Here is a 660-nt window from a genome sequence, read left to right on the forward strand (position 1 = left end):
CTATCAGCGAACAGCCAATCAAAAACAGTAGGAGGTGTTTGGGGAACTTCAACTAATAGCTCGTCTCAGAGCAATGCACCAATCACAGTGAAAATTGATGCGATTGGTATTTGAAAAATTAAATGTGCTATCACGTGATGTGGAGGCAATCATTACTGTAAGTGAAAACGAACGCTACCCATTTGAAGTTGAAGTTCACGCTTGTTGGCATATTTTTAATATTCGACCATCACAGAAAATTCTATTTTGTTCTTTTCTTGATTTATTTAAGCACGATTAATAGTTTCAGTTGAACCAAAGATTAGGTACAATTTGATTACTGTGCTTACTGTAAATCAGCGTTCATTTGCAGAGTAAACTGTTGTTGCTATTCTATTCTCAACTTGTATTGCTTCCAATGTGTGAACAAAGTAAGTATTGTTGTTATTTTATGTAAAATGTTAAATAGCATCGTCCATTGTTGTTTGATTTTTAATTTTTGAAAAAGTGGTAGCTTAACTGAAAAATATGTTTGGCAAAGTTCATGAACCGCATCTTATTTCAGCAACTGTTGAGCAATTTTTAATCACTGAATTACTTTTAGGCCAAGATACGAATGTAGCTGCACATGAAGTGTTGCAGTTACGTTTACTAAGTATTATTTAGTGTTTTATTAAATTA

At 33.0% G+C, this 660-nt stretch overlaps 1 protein-coding gene across 1 annotated transcript; it reads left to right on the forward strand.

Moving 5' to 3' along the window:
- Positions 1–97: 97 nt before the first annotated feature.
- Tsp_15399 (lipopolysaccharide exporter) lies at positions 98–645 on the forward strand. Its single transcript, XM_003367532.1, has 3 exons — positions 98–157; positions 353–410; positions 545–645. The coding sequence occupies exons 1-3, from the start codon at positions 98–100 to the stop codon at positions 643–645; spliced, it is 219 nt and encodes a 72-aa protein (XP_003367580.1).
- The last annotated feature ends 15 nt before the right edge of the window (positions 646–660 follow it).

This window comes from Trichinella spiralis, assembly GCF_000181795.1.
Source record: "Trichinella spiralis strain ISS 195 chromosome Unknown Scfld4115, whole genome shotgun sequence".
Taxonomy (NCBI): Eukaryota; Metazoa; Nematoda; class Enoplea; order Trichinellida; family Trichinellidae; genus Trichinella; species Trichinella spiralis.